Here is a 20,247-nt window from a genome sequence, read left to right on the forward strand (position 1 = left end):
AAAAACCCTCCAGTGACTAAGCTCCCCAATGATTAGATCAGGATAAGAAAGAAACAACTAAATTTCCAACTTTTTCCAACTACCGAAGAGTGTAAAGAGAATATTGCCTTGGTGGATCTATCTTATTAAAGTCCTGGTTGGCTGTTCCATTCCCCCAACAATCTTTAAAATTTCTGGCTAGTTCATTGTTTGCTCTAACTATTATCAAGATGTCAGACTAGCTGTGGTGTTGGCTTTCCCTGATCTTTGTATGCTCATAACACTATTTTGACAATGGTCTGGGCGTGGGCTTTTCCACCTACTGCTCAAAATAAAGTTATCCCCTCTCCTACCAGTCCTCCTAGCCCTCCCCACTCCAGCAGAACTTCAGGCCCAGAGTTAGGAGTTAGATGGAAGCAGCCTCCAATAAAGAAGCCATAGACTACCACTGTTCTTAATGAGGTTCATTGAACTTTTTAAATAAATATTTCTTAGTTTTTTGTGTACTTTGATCATTTCCCAAAGTTGCAATTTTTGTGTGTGGCAATTTTGCCCCGTTTTATTTTTGCTTTTTAAAGAGAAGATTGTCAGGCTCTTTCCTCAGCTATTTCCAATGTCTCATTCTCAATTAATTATATTTTTATTAACTTAGGTTCACTTTGGCAAGCACAGAGTGCCTGGTTGGAACACACAAGGATGTCAGTAGATTGATTATTATAGAAAAGCAAAATGTTCTCAGAAAATATAGATAGTAAGGGAGACAAGCGGAAGAAAAATCTCCTGGGCTCTAAAGTAGGAGAAAAGTGTTTATTATTCTATATTTAGCTCCAGTTTTATCCACTAAATCACTTCCTGCCCTGGGCTAGTATCACAGTCTATAAAATTATGGATTTAGACTAGAGGAAATGGGATAATAGTCCATCTCTCATATTTCTGTTATCCTGGAAGAGTCAGAGATGGGTTCATCTCTAACAAACAAAGTTCATCAGCTTAATAGTCCCAGGCTTGGCCATCACAAGAAGAGATGACTTCCAGATATGGGTGGACAGAAATATTTCACTTTGAATGTCAATTTGTGAGCTTTCCTGGCATATTTAAATGTTTGACTGATCTGGTTAAAAATTAACTTTGACTTCAGCTTCAGGAGACCAGAAAATCAAATACTGAGAAAAAAACAATCTATTAAGTCATCTACCATAAACTTTCAAAAACAAGCAGGTGATCAAGTTATAGGACAGGTGAGGAGGTGGTCAACGAAAGCGCTTCAATGCCTGGGGGAAGGAGAAGAGTCGGGTCCATGAACATTGCAGGTAAGTTTTCTTATTAATATATACAGTAATTAAATTAACCCATTGCACTGGTAGATAGCACTTTCTAAAGCACTTTAGTCTCCCAGCATGTGATTTATATTATTTTTTAAAAATTAGAACATCTCTGGAAGGCAGCTGCCTATAATGCTGGACAAAAATAAAGACACTTTTTCAAATTTGCCAATTGGATATTGCAAAGGGAGTATAAGGAATAGAAGCTAACGGGGGACAGGGCAAGACCTTTGCTTTCATTATGAAATCAATATCAAATCATTCAAATTAAATCAAGGTCATTATGACATAAATCAGGGATCTCCAACCCCCAGGCCATGGACCAGGGGTAGAAGGTTCAATGTGTCATAAAGGGGACAATATAACAAGTGCATTAATAGGAGCAAGTATAATGCAAGCATATTGATCTTATCAGCTTGATACTTCAATGTGGAATGAAGGCTACTGCACTAAGTAGAAGGTTTAGGGTAGTGGGAAGTAGTAGTTGGCTGATTCAGTCTTTGGTATTTGTCGATTCATTCACCAACAAACAGCTACTCCTTATATATCTTCTGGTGAGATTACTCTCACCAATTGTTTAAAGATCACTGCTAAACAGATGGCAGGAGGCTCTGAGTCCATGAGAGGTTTGCATAAGATTGAAGAGCAGCATTATTTCATATAGCATAAATTAGAAGATTTTTTTAAAAATTTCATTGTGTTCAACGTGAAAGTATCTCAGTTCAAAGTGCTTCCTGATATTGTCTGGATAAATCACAGCATTGGTGCATGTAGTACTTCATGGAACTAAAGATCGAAATAATATCAGTTTCTTGGAATGGCAAAACCATCCAGCCAGTTGACAAAATTTGTAGCACAATATCTTTAAGAGAGTCTGATCCATCTCCCAACCTATCTGAAACTTCATTGATTTTTCTTCTGATCCAGGTTTCTGGATTTTAGCTCAGTTTGTCCTCTTACTTGTGGCCAATGTCAAGTCTTCAGCAGACTCTGAGCTGTGTGGACCTCGTGGAGCCCGAGGACCTCCGGGACTCAGTGGTCTTCCAGGGCCACCTGGTTATACAGGTAAAAAAAATTTAATGGCTCTCTTAGCCTCCAGAGTGTCTCTTTGGTTTCAGTGTTCATAGATTCAGTGAAATCTTCCAGGTGATCTGATGAGAATATTGATCATTGAGATAAGTCATTTTTTGATAACGAATGACTATGGCCTCTTTTTCTCAATTCTGTAGAATCCTAAGATTCATCTACTAAGACAGCCTCCAACTCCCAAGAAATCTGTATGCTCAAACAGCTGTTCAGACACACTGGGTGTGCAGTGCAAGTTGAGACATAGGAATACAGCCCCATCTCTAGAAGTGTAGAGCACTTATGTTGGCATCACATGGGGCAGGTGTAAGCTGAGATTCGTCCAGTGATACCACAGGCATATGAAACAGCAGATACTTTGACATCCTGTTCCCTTGTCATCTGCTGAGAAGTACATTTGGTTAAGCTCCCATGGAGATCCCATCCGCTTTGAAGACTTGTATTCAACTTCTAAAGCAATGGTTTTGAAATCTGGTTGAGCATCAGAATCACTCCCAGACTTGTTAAACATGTAGGTTCCTAGTCTCCATCCTCAGAGAGTCCTCTAGAAGCCTGCAGTGTAGACTAGCCCTGAGTGACTGGGGGACTCTGGTTGGATGGCATTCCATAGCTGTTCTGATAAACAGGCATGTTTGGATACCCCTGTTCAGAATTTCCATTTAGTCCTGCCATAGTGTGATCCTTAGATTTATCTGGGTAACTTCCAATAATGATCCTTAATACTCAGCCTTATAGTAAAGAAAAGACATGGCAGAACATGTCTAAAGACCCATTCATATACTTATTCATTCAATTACTCACGTACTGAACATATTTTGAGTGCTAATTTTATAAATGATGCTGAGTATGACATTTAGGAAGAAACTTAAGTACGACTCTTGTTCCCAGTTTGGATGAGGCCGTCACTTAAGGGGAGGATTATAATTCTTTGTGGTAATTCTTTATAACTATGGGAACAATGAATACCAGATGTGGTACAAGGAGACAGAACTTTTCCAAATCTAGAGGAGAGAGGCGAGCCTTCTGGAAGCAGTGATGCTTGAGCTAGGCTCTGACCAGTGAGAAGAAAGTAGTTGGAAGGGCAAGAAGCATAGAAAGGAGAAGTAATTCATTTACTATGCAAAACACAAAACCTTAAATGATATCATTCTATTTTCTGTTTATTTTGGAATCTAGGACCCATAGGTATGCCAGGACTAACAGGGAGACCTGGGCTTCCTGGACTGGTTGAGAAGTGCCCACCCCTGCCTCAGTCTGCCTTTTCCGTCAAGCTGAGTGGGCCTTTCCCAGGACCCTCCCAGCCCATTGTCTTCCAGGAAGTTCTGTACAATCATCAGGGCCACTTCGACCCCGCCACTGGTGTGTTCAACTGCAGCGTCCCTGGTGTGTACCACTTTGGCTTTGACATTGAGTTGTTTCAGAGTGCTGTCAAGGTGGGTCTAATGCGGAATGGCATCCAGATGCGGGACAAGCGAGCAGAAGCTGGGGATAGCCACGAGCAGGCTTCTGGAAGTTCCGTCTTGGAGCTGGAGAAAGGGGACAGGGTCTGGCTGGAGTCTAAGCTGGACAGAGAAGAATCTGAAAAAGGAACTACTCACGCTGTATTTTATGGGTTTTTGCTCAATGGAAATTAAGACAGCTAGGGGTAACTGCATGATTCTCTCCCTCAAGTAACTCTGAATTTAAGAAAAGAAGCTTCCTACATCCCAAATGTTTCATCTAGAACTGTTAAATGATGAACAAATCACTAAAACAGTAATGGCCAACTTGGACAAAATGAATGTACTACCAATTGCTGAGACCAATAAAGATGCATGGTTCATCAATTTATCAATATTTTCTTGTGATTCCCAAATTTCAAGATCCTGGGTGGCACAAAGTGGGTGAAAAAACAAAGTGAGGTAGGAGGCTGGCCAGCCAGGTTGCTGTTAAACACACCAGGAAAACCCCCATTCAGCTCGTGTTTTGCTTACCCCCACCCCTCCTCCCTGGTGGCTCAATGGTAGGTAAAGAATCCCCCTGCCAAGGCAGGAACTGTGGGTTTGATCGTTTGATCCCTGGGTCAGTAAGATCCCCTGGAGAAGGAAATGGCAACCCACTCCAGTATTCTTGCCTGGGGAATCCCAGGGACAGAAGAGCCTGATGGGCTACAGTGCTTGGGATCACAGAATTGGATCATGACTTAACAACTCAACAACACCCCACCTCACCCCCAGGGGACAAAAACCTCACTGAAACTCTCAAATCCATTTTGGGAATTAAGGATGTAAATATACAAGTAAATATCTCTGGCAGAGATAGCAAGTTTGCTTAAAATACCAAATGAAGATGCTTCCCATCAAATGATCGCCCTAAAGATAATTGGATGAGTGATAGTGCATAAGGCAGAGGGTCAAAGATGGAAGTGAAGGAATTTCTGTGGCTTCATAGTTTTCAGATTAATAATTAATTTACTTGAAACTGCTACTTACTTACTTACCCAATATCCCTTCTACCAGTTTCTATTTTAGCTAATTTTGTTCACATTGCCTCAATGAACCCAGTTTAAAAAAAAAAAAGTAATTTTACCAGCTGCTATTGCATTCAGGGTGGCCACAAAAAAACACTATCCTTCCTGGTGAGACGTAAATGCATGGTACTTACAGGAGTCTTATTTAAAAGGGATTTGACTCAACTGGCTTATGTTTTTGGCCTTTGATCTCTGCCCTTTGCTTTCTCCTTTTCTTCTATAAGGAATGAAGATGCAGTTCTTACAGCTGCAACAACCATCTTCCAGGCATTGAATCAAAGCCACATAATCCATGGTTGAATAGGAGGATAAAAGTAACAATGTTTTTTGTACACTGACATAAGTCATCTTTATGCTACTGATGACTAGACTTTTAAAAGAATATTGGGGACTTTCCTGGTGGTCCAGTGGCTAAGACTCTGCTCTGCACTCCCAATAAAGGGGCACTGTATTCAAATCCTGTTCAGGAAACTAGATCCCACATGCTGCAACTAACCATCTCGTATGCCACAACTAAGACCCGGTGCCAAATACATGAATTAGTATTTAAAAAAACAAAAGAATATTGACAGGTTTCTTTTTATTATTGAAGTATAACTTAAATACAGTAAAACACAAATCTAAAGTAAACTGTTTAATTTTATATGCATACAAGCATGGACCCATCATCCAGATTGATACATAGAACATTTCTGTCATCCCAGAAGTCTCCTTGGTGCCTTTCCCATCCACAATCACATCTGCATCATTGAATCTATTTTTCTGACTGTTGGCATCATTTATCAATTATCTTTGCCTATGCTTATGCTCAGGAGTGCAGGAGAAGGGGACAACAGAGGATGAGATGGTTGGATGGCATCCTAGAGTTTGAGCAAGCTCTGGGAGTTGGTAATGGACAGGGAGGCCTGGCCTGCTGCAGCCCATGGGGTTGCAAGGAGTTGCACACAACTAAGCAACTGAACTGAACTGATGCTCCCTCTCAGTTGCTCAGACGTGTCCAACTCTTTGCGACCCCATTGACAGTAGACTTTGAAGCTCCTCTGTCCATGGGATTGTCCTGGCAAGAATACTGGAATGGGTTGCCATTTCCTCCTCCAGGGGATCTTTTCAACCCAAGGATTGAACCCGCATCTCCTGCATCTCCTGTATTGGCAGATGGATTCTTTATCACTGAACTACCTGGGAAGCTGTCATCTTTGCCTATACCTGTATTTTGTATAAATGATATAATCCAATATAAAATGTTTTGTGTCTAGTCTTTTCTCACTCATCATTATGTCTGTGAAATCCATCCAAAATGTTTCATTGAATGGAAATGTAGTCTTCCATTACAAATATGCCACCATTTATCTATTTGTCTACTCTTTTATCTACTCTATTTATCTAATCTACACCATTTATCTACTCTTCGGCTGATGGATATTAGGGTGACTTTGTGATTGAGACTCAGTTTAATGAACATTCATTTCAGTCACTCAGTCGTGTCCGACTCTTTGCGAGCCCATGAATCGCAGCTCGCCAGGCCTCCCTGTCCATCACCAACTCCCAGAGTTCACTCAGACTCACATCCATCGAGTCAGTGATGCCATACAGCCATCTCATCCTCTGTCGTCCCCTTCTCCTCCTGCCCCCAATCCCTCCCAGCATCAGAGTCTTTTCCAATGAGTCAACTCTTCGCATGAGGTGGCCAAAGTATTGGAGTTTCAGCTTTAGCATCATTCCTTCCAAAGAAATCCCAGGGCTGATCTCCTTCAGAATGGACTGGTTGGATCTCCTTAATGAACATAAGATCCATTTAATAGAAGAATCACAGATCCAAAATGGTATCACTTGTGCTAAAGCTCATGATACCAAACTTAGATTTAATACCTAACTTAATTGTAGTTTTGATCTTCCTTCAAAATGTAATCTTAATCAACCAGTTTGGAATTTTCTTGTCAGCACCAATGAGGTAATATGTCACGTAGGTTCTTTCCATCCTGCAAAGGAATGAGTCAATCCATATGATGAAGTTTTCACCATTTCCTTCCCTCCAAAAGACATTGTTCCCTAATATTTTTCATATTATGTACCACAGCTTGTTCATCCATTCATGAACAGTGACTCATTGGTTTGGGGCTATAACAAATAAAACTATCTGAAATATTTATGCACAGGTTTTTACAGAAATATGCATTTTCATTTCTCCAGGATAAATACCCAGGAGTGGGATTGCTGGTTGTAGCTTTTAGCATACATATCCTGTACATGTCTTATTAGACTTTTACACAAGTATTTCATTTCATCAGAGCTATAATATATGGTATTGTGTTTTTCATTTCTATTTGCAATCAGTTCACTGATAGTAAATAGAAATATGATCGATTTTTGCGTGTGTGCTGACCTTGTCTCCTTTAATCTTGTGTAACTCACCTTTAACCTTGTGTTACCTTGTGTAACTCACTAATTAGTGCTAGAAGTTTCTCTTGTAGAGTCCTTGAAATTTTAACATAGACAATTGGGGCAGGTTTATTTCTTTTGTTTCCCGAATGGCATGTCTTTTATCTCCTGTAACTGTTTATTACAAAGGCTACAACATCTAGTCCTATGTTGAAAAAGAGTGAGGGCAAATGTACCTACCTTTTCCTGATCTTTGGGAAATGAAATTTCATGGATACAAATCTGAGGAGTCAGCCTATGATAAGTTGAAAATATATATGCTAAACGTTACAAAAATCATACTAAAAAAAAAACAATAAAACCAAAGGTATAGATAATAACCCAATAGTGGAGAGAAAGAAAATGTATATATATATAATTTGTATAAGGAATACTACCCAACCATAAAAGAGAGTGAAATTTTGTCATTTGCAGCAACATGGAGTGACTTGGAGGGCATTACAGAGAAAGACAAATGCTGTATGATATCACTTTTATGTGGAATCTAAAAAATACAACCAACTAGTGGATAAAAAAGCAAACTCACAGATACAGACAACAAACTAGTGGTTACCAGTGGAGAGAGGGAAGGGGGTTAAGAAAAAGGAAAGGGTTATTATGGGATTATATGAAATCATGTGTGTGAAACTTTTGAAAAATGTAAAGCACTATAGAATCTAGGCCTGGCATGCTGCGATTCTTGGGGTCGCAAAGAGTCGGACACGACTAAGCGACTGATCTGATCTGATCTGATAGAATCTAGAGAATCTTTCATTAGATTAAAAATAAGTAAAAGTTTAAAGAGCCTCTATAACCAGTGTACATGCTCTTCAATAGGAAATAGTTATATTAAGCATAGGCTATTCATGGTGGTGGTGGTGGTTTAGTTGCTAAGTTGTGTCTGACTCTTGTGACCCCATAGACTGTAGTCCACAAGGCTCCTTTGTCCATGGGATTCTCCAGGCAAGAATATTGGAGTGGGTTGCCATTTCCTTCTCCAACAGGATATCCATATGTATATGCAATACTACATACAAACAATAGAAACTTGAAAAAAAGCAAAACTAAATAGAAAAGTTATATGCATATGTGTATGGAAAAATACAAAAGGCCTAACACCTAAATAAATAAATCAATAAAATGTTTTAAATTCTCAATTATTCCAGAAGTTCATAAAAGAAAAAGAGGGTACAAATAACACATAGAGCTTCTGTCGGAACATCAGCTGGCACAACTTCACTCTGGTTAAAAGCCAACTGAGGTCATTGGCCTCAGACAGGCAAAAAATTAAATATTAAAGAATATTGATTTATTAGAACATCTTCCTCATACCTTTGAAAGGCAAACAAGTGAAAGAGGAACAGAGCAGCTGAAGACATACCCCTTACAACAACTTCCATCTTTGCATCAGGATGCCTGGGAGAGGAGGACAATCTCTCTCTATGGTGTGTGTAGGTAAGTGTAATCACTAGAGAATTGGATTCCATATGTTGTTACAAAGAACTACCCGAAGGACTGTCTCCTGCCAACACTTGTGATCTGTTTTATGATCATAATAATTCTGAGATACAATTTTGCCACAACACAGGACAAAAGGATAGATTTCATATCAGTATTTCCAATCAGATACAGCAAATATAAATGGAAACTTCCATTTCCACCCCCCTTAGGTTTGGACCGAAGCTTATGTTATCAATTTGTAAATAGCCCTAATTAATAGCAAATTAGCAGCACAAGGGACTTATGATATAAAGTAAACAGAAGGAGAGATAATGCAAAAATTTCATGTATTTGACTGTGGAATGTGTGTTTCTGTTTCCCTTCTCTACATTGATAAATACAATATCAAGCTCTTCCCCATTTCACAAGTTGTCAAGAAAAGGGGATCAGAGACGTGAAAGACACATATGTAGACACCATAGACAATTTTTGTATGTCCATCGTAGAACTGCTTTGATGAATGTTCTGGGTTGTCATATTAGTGACCACCAACACTTTGAGGGGTAACCTTCCTTGTTGGGAAATCAGCATAGTATACTCAGAGGAAGGTCAGAAGAGTGGGAGGAACATATTCAAGAACCACACCTTAGCGTTCATATATGGTGCTAGACCCTTTTCATACCTCATTTCTTTAAGCCTCACAACCACTTAACAAGGAAGGTGCTATTTATTGCACCATTCTGAATATTAAGCACAGGGAACAGAAGGTGACCTGGGACACATTCCACGAAAGGGACGTACTTAGGCGGCTAGGATTTGAATTCCCCTCTCTCTCTGAAGGGCTTCCCTGGTGGCTCAGAGGGTAAAGCGTCTGCCTGCAATGCAGGAAACCTGGGTTCCATCTGTGGGTCAGAAAGATCCCCTGGAGAAGGAAATAGTAACCCACTCCAGTACCCTTGCCTGGAAAATCCCATGGACGGAGAAGCCTGGTAGGCTATAGTCCATGGGGTCGCAAAGAGTTGGACATGCCTGAGCGACTTCACTTTCACTTTCTCTCTCTGAATGACTTCGGAAAACACGTTAAAAAATGAGTGTAATTGTTGTCTTCGTTGACTTTTCTTCCTTTTTACTTGAAGCTTCAAAAAAATCATAAATGAAAGTCAGCTTTGCTGCAGAAAATTGATGATTGTTTGCTTGCCTTTGGAAGGGAGTTGCCTAGAGCTAGAAGTAGAAATGGGGGAGTGATTGCAAATAGGCACCTGAGGTCTTTTGAGGATGATGGGGATCTTCTAAAATTGGATGGTGGTGGTGGATACACAACTGTGGGAATTTGTTTAAAATCATTAAATTTTGCACTTAAAATGAGAGTTTCATGGTATACAAACTATATCTCAACAAAGAGCTGGGTTTTTGTTGGTTTTTTTTTTAGTGTATTTTACCTGTTGAAATGTTAACACTTGGATGTGTATACTTAACAAAAGTTACTTCATCAGTGTTTCATTGATGAGATGAATTTCAGTTTTCTAGGATAATTTTTCTTTGTACATATGCTAACCCATAAACAGAGGCACCTATCTTAACAGATTTTCTTCTCATGTCTATGCTGTAATACCACTGCTTAATTCAGGCAGGTAAAGGGGTGTCATTCAATGAAAGTCCTACATGTTCATATATTTTCAGTTACTGGTTGAGCATTTTCTTTACAGCCAACAGTGCATTACATGCTTTATTTGTCACTGATTCTCACCACAACGCTTATTATCTCTATGTCACAGTTTGGAAAGAGATATTCAGAGAAACTAAATTTCTCAAGATCTGATTTTTATTTTGCTATGATATATGTCTATTTACCAATTATTTTTGTCACTTAGGCCTGGAATATATTTTACATAACCATATATACCATTATAAAATGAAATGTGATACTTTTTTACTGATTAAAAAAAAAGAAACACCCAACAACATCATTTCCAATGACCATCTTGTGTTTCAACACTTCCGGATCAAGCTAAGGTCTTTGGAAATAATTGAAAGTTATTCCACTGTGTGGCATAAATTTGTTCATCATCACCTGTTCACTTGACAGCTTCTCTTTCTGTGCATTTTAAAATACAACGATTAGTTCCCTTTGAGGAAATCATGGAGGATATCCCAAGATGAGTGAACTCTGAATTTTTTAAAAAAATTTATTTTTTTTTAATTGGAGGATAATTGCTTTACTGTATTTTGTTGTTTTCTGTCATACAACCTGAATCAGCCATAAGTATACATATGTCCCCCTGTCTTGAACCCTAACTGTTTTTTAAGGATGAAAAGAAGTTTACCATGCAGATACACGGAAAACATTTAGTAAGCAGTGTAGAATCAATAAATGAAACCCCCAGTTGACTTGTTTTTGAGGAAACACCATGCTTAATTGTTAAGGGCTGCAGGTGCCTAGCTGTCATAAGGATAATACCACAAGACTATTTACTTAAAGAGACAAGAGAGGGAAAGACACTGGATGTTTGAGTGTCCTAGAGAAAACCTCTAGGTCATCAGAAGTTCACGTTTCAGTAAGAATATTAACAGCAAATACAAGGAAACTGTAGATTATCTTTGGCCCTGATTGCACCCCATTAAGTAGGAAGGCGGGCAGCGGGGGCAGATTTCCTTGGCAGTCTAGTGGTTAAAACTTCTTCCAATGCAGGGGTTGTGGTTTCAATCCCTACTTGGGGAGCTAAGATCCCACATGCCTCTCAGCCGAAAAAACCAAGACATAAAACAGAAGCAATATTGTAAATTCAATAAAGACTTTAAAAAAAAAAAAGAAGGAAAGTGGGGGGAAGTCTCTCTTTATGACCGAGTTCACAGTTATTTCTTGACATTGGGAGACCTGGCTGCCTAGACAGTGTTGGGAACATAATCTTTCAAGAGAAGCAGCACCATCTTTCAACTTATGTGAATATTTATCCGTTTGACCCCCTGTTCTAGATGTCTGGATTTTAGCTTTGTCTGTTCTATCAGTCATGGCTGACGCCACTTCTGTACCAGTTACCGAGTCCTGTGATTCTCAAGGACCTCCCGGCCTTCCTGGCCCTCCCGGCCTTCCTGGCCCTCCCGGCCCTCCAGGTGAGAAAACATTTTTCTTCACATTGCATTGGTCACTTTTTTCTGACTGAAATATCTATAAGCTCAAGGAAATATCCAGATGCTTCTGATGGTCAGTAACTATAGAGATAATGGTTTTTGGAGGGAAATCACCAAGGTCTCCCACTTCCCCGCCCATCTACACACCTAGAGTCTTAAAGCAGATGATGAGGTTTTTACCCCAGAAAAACTTCAGGGATGGGTTCTGAAGAAGCCACCATGTGAACCTAAATGACAGTTCAGACATTATATTGGTGCACTCTTTAATATGGCATAGTTACTCTGTGCTGTGCTTACTTGCTCATTCATGTCCAACTCTTTGCAACCTCATGGACTATAGCCCACCAGGCTCTTCTGTACATGGGGATTCTCCAGGCAAGAATACTGGAGTGGGTTGCCATGCCTTCCTCCAGGGGATCTTCCCAACCCAGGGACCAAACCCAGGTCTCCCACATGGCAGGCAGCTTCTTTACCATCTGAGCCACCAGGGAAGCCCAAGTATACTAGAGTGGGTAGCCTATCCCTTCTCCAGGGGAACTTCCCAATCCAGGAATTGAACTGGGGTCTTCTGAATTACAGGTGGATGGATACTTTACCAGCTGCGCTACCAGGGAAGTCCACAATTACTCTGTGTTCACCCTTGATTCACACTGGAATACTGTTGAGTTTCCTGCAAACTCAAGGGCAAAATTGTATTGTAGAAAACAACTGAGAATAAGGCATTATGCTCTTGAGTCAATTCTGAGAACTTACTTTGCCATCTCAATCTCACTGGAAATTATTCACCAGAGTGATCTAGCATCATTGATTCCTTAACCTGACTGCCTTTAAATCATCTGTGGACATTGGTTAATATTCAGGTTCCAGGTTTTATCCCCTTGAAATTCCAATTCAGATGGTCACGTATTATTAACTAAGACACTACTATTCACAGGTTCCACAGCTGACTGTTGTGCACAGTCCAGCCGGGGAATCATTGCTCTAATACCCCTTTTTATCTCTGGAATGCTACAATTCCTAGAGTTCCCTGTGTCAGTGTCTTCCCTGAGTACTCCTACTACTTAGCATTTGTGATAATAAAAACATCATACCTATGAAATGAATTGAAAGGGCAAGTAAAGCAATTATTTATTCAATCACTGCTTCCAAAAATATACTATGCCTATCATCTGGACCTTGGATATCATATGATCGTGTTTTAGGAACAAAATTAGGTAGGGCACTGGCTCATCATCTATTTAAGGAAATAAAATAGGTATTTAATGGGAGAGATGACTCTTCAGTGTAAGCAAATGCTACAATCAAAGTAAATGCTGGATTCTGCCACTGTAATGACAGAGAGGAGACACTTTCTGGGAAAAGGATGTGTAAGGTGATCCTTGAAGGGAGAGTGTAAGTTAGTAGGAGGGGTGGTGTGGAAAGACATTTATGGACTGTGAAATGTATGAACTTCACATCTCCTCTACCTTCCTTCTGTTTACTTTGATGTTTAGGGCCCCCAGGCCCTCCAGGATTGCGAGGACCAACTGGGATTCCGGGAGACACTGAGAGTTGCTTGTCTCCCCCTAAATCTGCCTTTGCAGTGAAGATGAATGATCCCCTCCCAGCCCCCTCCCAGCCCATTGTCTTCAAGGAAGCCCTGCATAATGACCAGGACCACTTCAATCTTACCACGGGAGTGTTCACCTGCACCATCCCTGGCGTGTACCACTTTGGCTTTGACATAGAGCTATTCCAGCATGCTGTGAAGCTAGGGCTCATGAAGAATGACACTCAAATCCTGGAGAAGGAGTCCAAGGCCAAGGACAATTATAGGCATCTTTCTGGAAATGTCGTCTTGCAGCTGACATTGGGAGACAGAGTCTGGCTGGAATCCAAGCTAGACACAACAGAGACTGAGAAAGGACCAATTCAAAGTATGTTCTTTGGGTATTTGCTCTATGGAAATTATCCTGGCTAAGGGGTAATGGCACCCTTGAATTCCTCAAGTGGTCCTAAACCTCCCAGCAAACTTCCCTCCCTGCCCCAGTACTTTTCAGTGATCATTGAATAAATTACGTTCAGAACGTCCAATTTACCCATGTGAATGTAACCCTAAAAAGCAGTAAAGATTAATTATTCATTAACTGGTCAACAATTTCTTATGGAAAGCCCATGAAATTTCATATATTCTGCTATATCCTAGGAACTCTGGGAAGAGGGTAGGTCAGGAAACAAGGGCTGGTTGAGGCTGGGGAACCAGGAAAGTCATTCCGCCTTTTGTTTTTTTCTGATAGTTTTTCACCAGAGGGAAAAACATAGTCTTGATCACAGCCCTCGACACCAGTTCAATTTCACAATTTATAGTATAGCTAGGAAAGAAAATATCCCAAAGAGATGAAGAAAATTTGCTTCAAGTCACACTACAGTCTACCAAGTACATATTTTGCATTTGATGCATATTGAAGAAAGCAATGGCACCCCACTCCAGTACTCTTGCCTGCAAAACCCCATGGACGGAGGAGCCTGGTAGGCTGCAGTCCATGGGATCGCGAAGAGTCAGACATGATGGAGTGACTTCACTTTCACTTTTCACTTTCAAGCATTGGAGAAGGAAATGGCAACCCACTCCAGTGTTCTTGCCTGGAGAATCCCAGGGATGGGGGAGCCTGGTGGGCTGCCGTCTTTGGGGTCACACAGAGTCGGACACGACTGAAGTGACTTAGCAGCAGTATACTTTGAAGATGGTTTGAGCAAGGACCAATGGTACAGATTAAAGGAATTATTTTGTTGCTTAATACTCCTCAGACACTATGCAGTACCCATTCTATCACTTGTTAAATTTATTTCTAACAGAGCTCAAACTTTGGGTTGTCAATGAACCTAGTTAAGGGCATGATCTTCACCCTCTTTGAAACCGTGGGTCACCTGTGACACCATCTGGAGAATGAAATATACTCAGGCGGGGCTTCCTGGATGATTCTTTCAAAGACAAATCCTCAAGTGACTTGTTTCTTTGGATTTTTATCCTTTGCCCTCTACTCTTCCCTTTTCACCCATCACCGCTCCCCCACTCCCACACCTAGGAAGATGCAATGCCTGTGGCTGAAGCAGCAGTTTTGCAAACCTGAGAACAAAAGACATGTATTGCTAAGCAGACTGAAGGAGTAGGAAACAGATCAGGTAATGTCCTTGCACAGACACACCAGACTTACAGATGAGAATAACAATCCCTGATTTGAGTAAGCCAATGCAGACTGGTTTCTGTTAAATGTAACCAAATGCAGCCCTGATAAACCTGTTCTTTTCCTTTACAGACTTGCTCTCCCCTAGAGATTTCACCTACCATCCACTCTCCTTACTCTTCCCCCTTTCCTTTCCATCATCTCTTAAACTTCTATACTGTGCTAAGAGATAATCTCTAACCTTAACGGTCCCACTCTAGTTCACACACAGACACGAGAACGAATTACATCTCTGTAATGTGTTGCCAGAGGAGATCAGAGATCACTGATGCACACAGAGGCATTCTCAGGGTTGCCGTATTGATGTGTCCAAAACTGAGTTCATGACTGCTTCTTACTCCAACACCTCTTCTATTTCCATTGTTTCCTTTCCCCATGAACATCACCATCCACTGATTAGTGCCACCTACCTCCCTTCATGTCACCTCCACAGTCCAATCTGTCACCAAGCTAAATCAATTTCCATCATGACATTCCTACAAGCAACACCATCATCTTCACCTGTCACTGTGCTAACTGGTGGGCCAGTCCTCCACTTGGTGCCTCTTTGATCGGATTTATCTCGTCCCAGAAGTGAATGCTCATTGCACAAAAGACAAGGTTATCATACTAATCTCTGATCAAAATCATTTCATGGCGTCTCATTTTTCTTAGGATAAAACTCAAATTGTAATTGTATATTTGAAAATTGCTAAGAGAGTAAATCTTAAAAGTTCTTGTCACAAGAAAACAAATTCTGTAGCTATGTATGATAACAGATGTTACGTAGACTTACTATGGTGATCATTTCACAATATGTATGCAAATATTGAATCATTATGTTGTGCATCTGGAAATAACTTCATTTTGTCAATGATACCTCAATAAAGAAATAAATTATTAATATGATTTCCTTTACACCTCTCCATATTTTCTTCCTCCTACAGTTTTCCTTAGTGACTGGTTTCCAGCTACGCTGAAATTTTAGTCCCTTAAATAATGTACGGTCATTGGACCACACTGCCACAGGGCATTTGCACTGTTCAACTCTCTTCCCAGGTCACTTATCTCCATAACCACCAACATCTTTTGTGCTCAGTCAGAATTCAGAAATAGCTTCTTGAGAAAGGAACTGATAATAAACTAACTGGCCCCTTTTATGCATTCTTACATTATGATTTTCTACTTTGTAATAACACCCATCACTTTATTCTTACATTTTAAAAAATTCTCAGACTAATGTCTCTCCCCTCTGCTAAACTGTGAGTTTCATGATATCAAAAACTAGCTTTTATTTTGGTCTTTATTGTAATCTCAAAATCCCGCATGTGTCTAGCACATTTTAGGTGCTCAATAGTTTTTGAAATAATGAGAGCAGAGAAACAGCACAGTTGTTAGCACATGGTAAGTTTAACTTGCTATAATCAGATTTCTTATTTTGTTGTTACTAAAAATTGACTTTGTTCCAATCATAACTTGTAGTGTGATTTAGTCTACACTCAAACCATTCATGCATTTATTCAGTAGACAGATATTTACAGAGTGATAGGGAGAACGATGGGAGAGCCTGGTGGGCTGCTGTCTATGGAGTCACACAGAGTCGGACACGACTGAAGCAACTTAGCGGCGGCAGCAGCAGCAGCAGCAGCAAAGAGAACAAGAAGAAAATTTATATATATTTATATAATTTTATAAAATTTTATAAAAATTTTATAATTATTTATAAAATTTATATATATTTATATATAAGAAAAATTATATATATTAAGTACTTACTATGCTCTAAGCCCTTCACTCTCAATAAAATAGATTTACCTGCTTGTGTCTTAATTTACCTGGTGCTCTATAATATCCAAGAATATTTTGAAAGAAGACATATTGTTTCACCTATATTTTTTAGTTATTTCTGAAAAATTGCAAGGAAGACGGAAACAGCGTATTTTCTTTCTTTCAAACGTTTTAGTTATTTCTGGATGTGAAATCTCTACTAATGGTAAAGAACATCAGCAAGGCACTTTATCCATCTAAAACCCTTTTAATATAAATTTCTCACCATTTTTAGAAGGCATTTTTATATACCGATGAAAAAACATGTAAAGCACAAAAGTGACACTTGCCACTTCTGACTTCCAGTGAGTATGTGTGTGTGTGTGTGTGTGTGCGTGCACACATGTCCACATGCACATGTGTAGCCAAGGTGTGAAGGTGGGTATAACTTTTCCCATGAGTGGGAAAGAAACATTTACTACTAATTTCTACTTACTAATGTCGACTTTTGAATTGTGATGTTGGAGAAGACTCTTGAGAGTCCCTTGGACTGCAAGGAGATCCAACCAGTCCATCCTAAAGGAGATCAGTCCTGGGTGTTCTTTGGAAGGAATGATGCTAAAGCTGAAACTCCAGTACTTTGGCCACCTCATGCAAAGAGCTGATTCATTTGAAAAGACCCTGATGCTGGGAAAGATCGAGGGCAGGAGGAGAAGCGGATGACAGAGGATGAGATGGCTGGATGGCATCACCGACTTGATGCAGGTGAGTCTGAGTGAACTCCGGGAGTTGGTGATGGACAGGGAGGCCTGGCATGCTGCGATTCATGGGGTTGCAAAGAGTCAGACATGACTGAGCGAATGAACTGAACTGAACTGAACGTCGACTTAAAAGATACACAATGTGAGAGTTGCGAGCTAAATTTTATTTGGGGCAAAAATGAGGACTGCAGCCAGGAGACAGCACCTCAGCTCCACAGAGGTGGGGTCAGGGTCGGGGAGAAGGTCAGTATATATGTGATTCTGGTAAAGAGAGGCTACATGGAATCAAGCACATATTTTTCCAGAAAGTTTCTGCTGGTCTCGTGAAGCTTTTGCTAGTCCCGAACAACAGTCGTCACCATGAAGGATTTTAGTGCTTTCTAGAAATGAGAAGACACAAGAATTGGGCTCAAAAAATTGGCTCTGGAAAATATCTAACTATCTGAAGACCTGTTCTGCCAGTTTTTCCCTGAGCACAGAGTATCTCATTTCTGTTTTCTACCCTGAACTCCTTTCAGGGGCTGTTGAAGGTCAGCAGCTGCAGCAGCACATGATTTAATCCTTATGGCAAGTGCCAATTTGTAGTTGACACTAACAATGGTGGGAGGGAGAAGAAGGAAAGATTAAAACATCATAGCTTCTACTATCCCGAATGAATGACCTTTTGTTTAAACACTAACATGGTTCTAGGGTATGGAAATGTTGACCAGGCCATGCGTCTCTGCTAAATGTTTACTTTCAGTGTAATAGAAAGTATACGCATCATTTGTCTCACAAGAAATACGGACATGATTTCAGTAGCGTGACCACTTAGACTGTCTTTCTGTTCCCTGCGGCCGATGCTCTAAGTCCCTTTCGTCCCATTTGGATGAACCGCAGGTGAACTGAGCCGTGAGGAGTTCAGAGGTTTGTCCCTAAACATAATCCTAACCCCTACTTTTAGATATGTTGCCAAAAAATAGTCCAATTTTACCCTCAACTTCCTAGCACTTACTTTTATATCATTTGTATTTATTTATGTATATTAGAGTTAGCACCTTATACTTTTAGATTTTAATAACACAGATACAAACTAACTTATTGCAACAATCATACAGGAACACATATATGATCCTAAAACATACAGAATGTGTGTGAATATATATGTATACGAAATTTTACGTATATATAATTATATATATAAACCGTATATATAATTATATATTAATATTTATAAGCTTTCCTCTTTAGAAATCAATCTTGAGGGGCCCTCTAATTAGTTTCCAAGGACACAGACTGTTTTTAAAAAATCCTTAGATCTGAAAAGATAGCCTTCTAGCCAAAAAGTAAGTGGGTGTATATATAACAAAATAAGAGGAGCTGAATCAGTGTAAAACTGTGAAGGAAGAGAAAGGCCCTGAAATATGGCAGCAACTTTGAAGAACATGGGAGGCTCAGATTTCATTCCACTTAACTTGTTTGCACAGCTGTGATGTAAAGCTTTTCCAACTAACATCTTACGTCAGGTCTGCTCCCGTAAGTATATCACTTAATTGACTGTCAGGATAACAATCAAAGTAAAAGGCCTGACGTTTATGCCACGGGTACTATAATAACCTGATAAAATACTGAAACGACACTGAAAGCATACAAAATAAGACAGTAGATGGCAAAGTGTATATGCTTAAAAGTGTTCCCCTAGAAGGGGTAGAATTTGCAGCAGTGTGCCTTTCTGGCCTAGCACACTCCCCAACCCTTCACATCCCCTATAGCCAAAAACAGCAGGAAGTCTGTAGCCTTACCACCCACCCAAGGTGCCAGAATGAGGAGTTCAGAGCTGGAAAAATCACCTAGAAATTTAAAGGAAGGAAGTGTTGGCAGCTGAAGAGTCTCTAGACCCAAGGTGTGAGTATGAACTCTAAGCAAGTACTGGCTGAAAATTACATGCATGAGACAACAGAGGGCCTCCTGAAAAAGCAGGCAGAGGCAGAAAGAAATCTGTTCTTGAAAGACATAGCAGCCCAGGACAAGACTTGGGATTTTCCGCCTTTGCAACTGAACGTCTCTCACAGTAATGCAGTTTGGACAGAAGAACACTGAGGCCTTGTGGCCTCAAGGTGGTAGAGGGTGCAGCCAGCCCTGGAGTGGGAAATTAGGTCATCCCCCCAAGCAGGCTACCCACAGGGTGAGCCCGATCTCTCTCTAAATTCTACTTGTATGTTTGGCACCAAATCACACAGGCATCGGGGAAAACCCACAGAGGGCTGGTTAAAAATAAATAAATCAAGAGTTAGAAGCCCAAGAAAGAGAGCAGAAATATTAGCAGGGTAAATATTTGCAGCTAGAGTTCAGACATGTTAACCGCCTAATAGAACAATATAGAAAATAATATAGAAATATAATATATGGAAATATATATTATTTATATATGATAAATAAGTAGAAACAATATAGAAAATAACAATCCTCAGAACAGCTTAATAAAACCCAGAGTCTCAACAATGTATTATCTATGATAACTAGTTTTCAAGCAAAAAAATTACAAGAAACAGAAACATGAGAAACATGTGCCCATCTTCAGCGGAGAAAAAAGAACAGTTGATAGAAATTGACTTCAACCAGGCCCAGATGTTGAAATTAACAAAAACTTAAAG

At 40.0% G+C, this 20,247-nt stretch overlaps 2 protein-coding genes across 3 annotated transcripts; both read left to right on the forward strand.

Annotated features, from left to right (window-relative positions):
- The first annotated feature begins 1,126 nt into the window (after nucleotides 1–1,126).
- LOC133247874 (protein HP-25 homolog 1) lies at nucleotides 1,127–4,217 on the forward strand. The gene is made up of 3 exons (XM_061417239.1): nucleotides 1,127–1,289; nucleotides 2,229–2,366; nucleotides 3,564–4,217. The coding sequence occupies exons 1-3, from the start codon at nucleotides 1,247–1,249 to the stop codon at nucleotides 4,019–4,021; spliced, it is 639 nt and encodes a 212-aa protein (XP_061273223.1). The 5' UTR covers nucleotides 1,127–1,246; the 3' UTR covers nucleotides 4,022–4,217.
- Nucleotides 4,218–8,639: 4,422 nt separating this feature from the next.
- On the forward strand, nucleotides 8,640–15,995 carry LOC133247875 (protein HP-25 homolog 2). 2 transcript variants are annotated; one of them, XM_061417242.1, is made up of 3 exons: nucleotides 8,640–8,769; nucleotides 11,728–11,865; nucleotides 13,377–15,995. In XM_061417242.1, exons 1-3 carry the CDS (start codon nucleotides 8,727–8,729, stop codon nucleotides 13,841–13,843), a joined length of 648 nt encoding a protein of 215 aa, XP_061273226.1. In that variant the 5' UTR covers nucleotides 8,640–8,726; the 3' UTR covers nucleotides 13,844–15,995. The 2 variants fall into 2 exon arrangements, with proteins under 2 accessions (XP_061273226.1, XP_061273224.1); XM_061417240.1 differs by having other exon boundaries at nucleotides 8,653–8,769; nucleotides 13,395–15,995.
- Nucleotides 15,996–20,247: the final 4,252 nt, after the last annotated feature.

This window comes from Bos javanicus, chromosome 5, assembly GCF_032452875.1.
Source record: "Bos javanicus breed banteng chromosome 5, ARS-OSU_banteng_1.0, whole genome shotgun sequence".
NCBI lineage: Eukaryota > Metazoa > Chordata > Mammalia > Artiodactyla > Bovidae > Bos > Bos javanicus.